Raw genomic sequence first — 1,167 nt, forward strand, 5'->3', positions numbered from 1 at the left:
TTCTTCCAGCCGAGGCTCGATCCCATGTCAGACAAAAATTGAATGATCAGAATAAAGATACATGTGATAAAGACATATATGTGAAATGTGTCTCGTCGACCATGTTTTCTCGACAGCCTTATCCTAAGACGTTTTTATTTATTAAAAAATTTGAAATACACGTGTACTCCCACGATGTTCCAGGATTTTTTGCTATGAATTTTTGCTTGTGAATTCGAGCAAGTTTGAAGTCGAAAGATCTTGGAACGACAAAGAAATTGTACGAAGAAAAAATATGTTGAGAATGCAAAAGTAGTTCCATCTTGTGTAAAGAATAGTTTGTTTGTTTATTTGTTTTTTTTTCGTGTTCGTAATTAAGGAAGAATCCCTTAGAAAAATTGGATTTCGACAAGTTAAGTGGCAATTTGTTTGTCTAAATTTGTGCTTTTAATTTATAAAGTCAATACGTAGTTTAAATGTGCAATGCGAATTGATCGACGAATTTGAAAGATTTATCTAATAAATTTTTGTTCTTTTTAGAATCAGCGGTGGAAAAGGCGAGCAATATGATCAAAGACTTCATCAATGGAGAAATAAATTCTGCGTTGCAACAATCGTCCACAGGTATTTCAATTATAATATAATTTATTATTCACTTTTGTGTCGAAATCAATTCAAATCGAAGCAAGAAATTATCATAATCCATCTTCAACTAGATGGAAATTTAATCCTGAATATAACCAAATCGTAATATCGACAAAATATCAATTGTAACTATTTAAAATTAAATAAACCTGACATCGAATCGACAGTTTCAGAACCAACCTCAGTCCCAGAAGATATCGAAGAGAAGAAAACTTCAAAAGAGACCTGTGACACAGAAGCTTGCACCTTATCGAAATCTGATAGCTCTTCCTCAAAAGAGAATTCCTCGGAAGTCTGCACGTCACCGAAATCTCGTAGCTCTCCCTCAAAAGGGAATTCCTCGAAATGTTGCGCGTCAGAAGTTTCCACGTCACCGAAAACTCGTAGCTCTCCCTCGAAAGAGAGTCCCTCGAAAACTCAAACTCAAACAGAGACAAGCACGTTACCGAAATCTCGTAATTCCCCTTCGAAAGAAAGTTATTCAGAAACACCAGAAGCAATTACACTACCGAAATCTCGTAATTCCCCTTCGAAAGAGAGTTG

General features: G+C 35.4%; 1 protein-coding gene across 5 annotated transcripts in view; it reads left to right on the plus strand.

The window, feature by feature from the left end:
• Nucleotides 1-1,167, plus strand: part of LOC102673897 (dentin sialophosphoprotein-like) — an 11,885-nt gene that overhangs the window by 9,690 nt on the left and 1,028 nt on the right. For all 5 annotated transcript variants that reach the window (XM_031509185.1, XM_031509184.1, XM_031509183.1 and 2 more), the window contains 2 exons: nt 520-603; nt 792-1,167. In XM_031509185.1, the coding sequence (XP_031365045.1) occupies nt 520-603; nt 792-1,167 (460 nt within the window). The remainder of the gene's footprint in view (nt 1-519; nt 604-791) is intronic.

This window comes from Apis dorsata, unplaced genomic scaffold (genome assembly GCF_000469605.1).
Source record: "Apis dorsata unplaced genomic scaffold, Apis dorsata 1.3 scaffold_132, whole genome shotgun sequence".
In the NCBI taxonomy this organism is placed as follows: domain Eukaryota; kingdom Metazoa; phylum Arthropoda; class Insecta; order Hymenoptera; family Apidae; genus Apis; species Apis dorsata.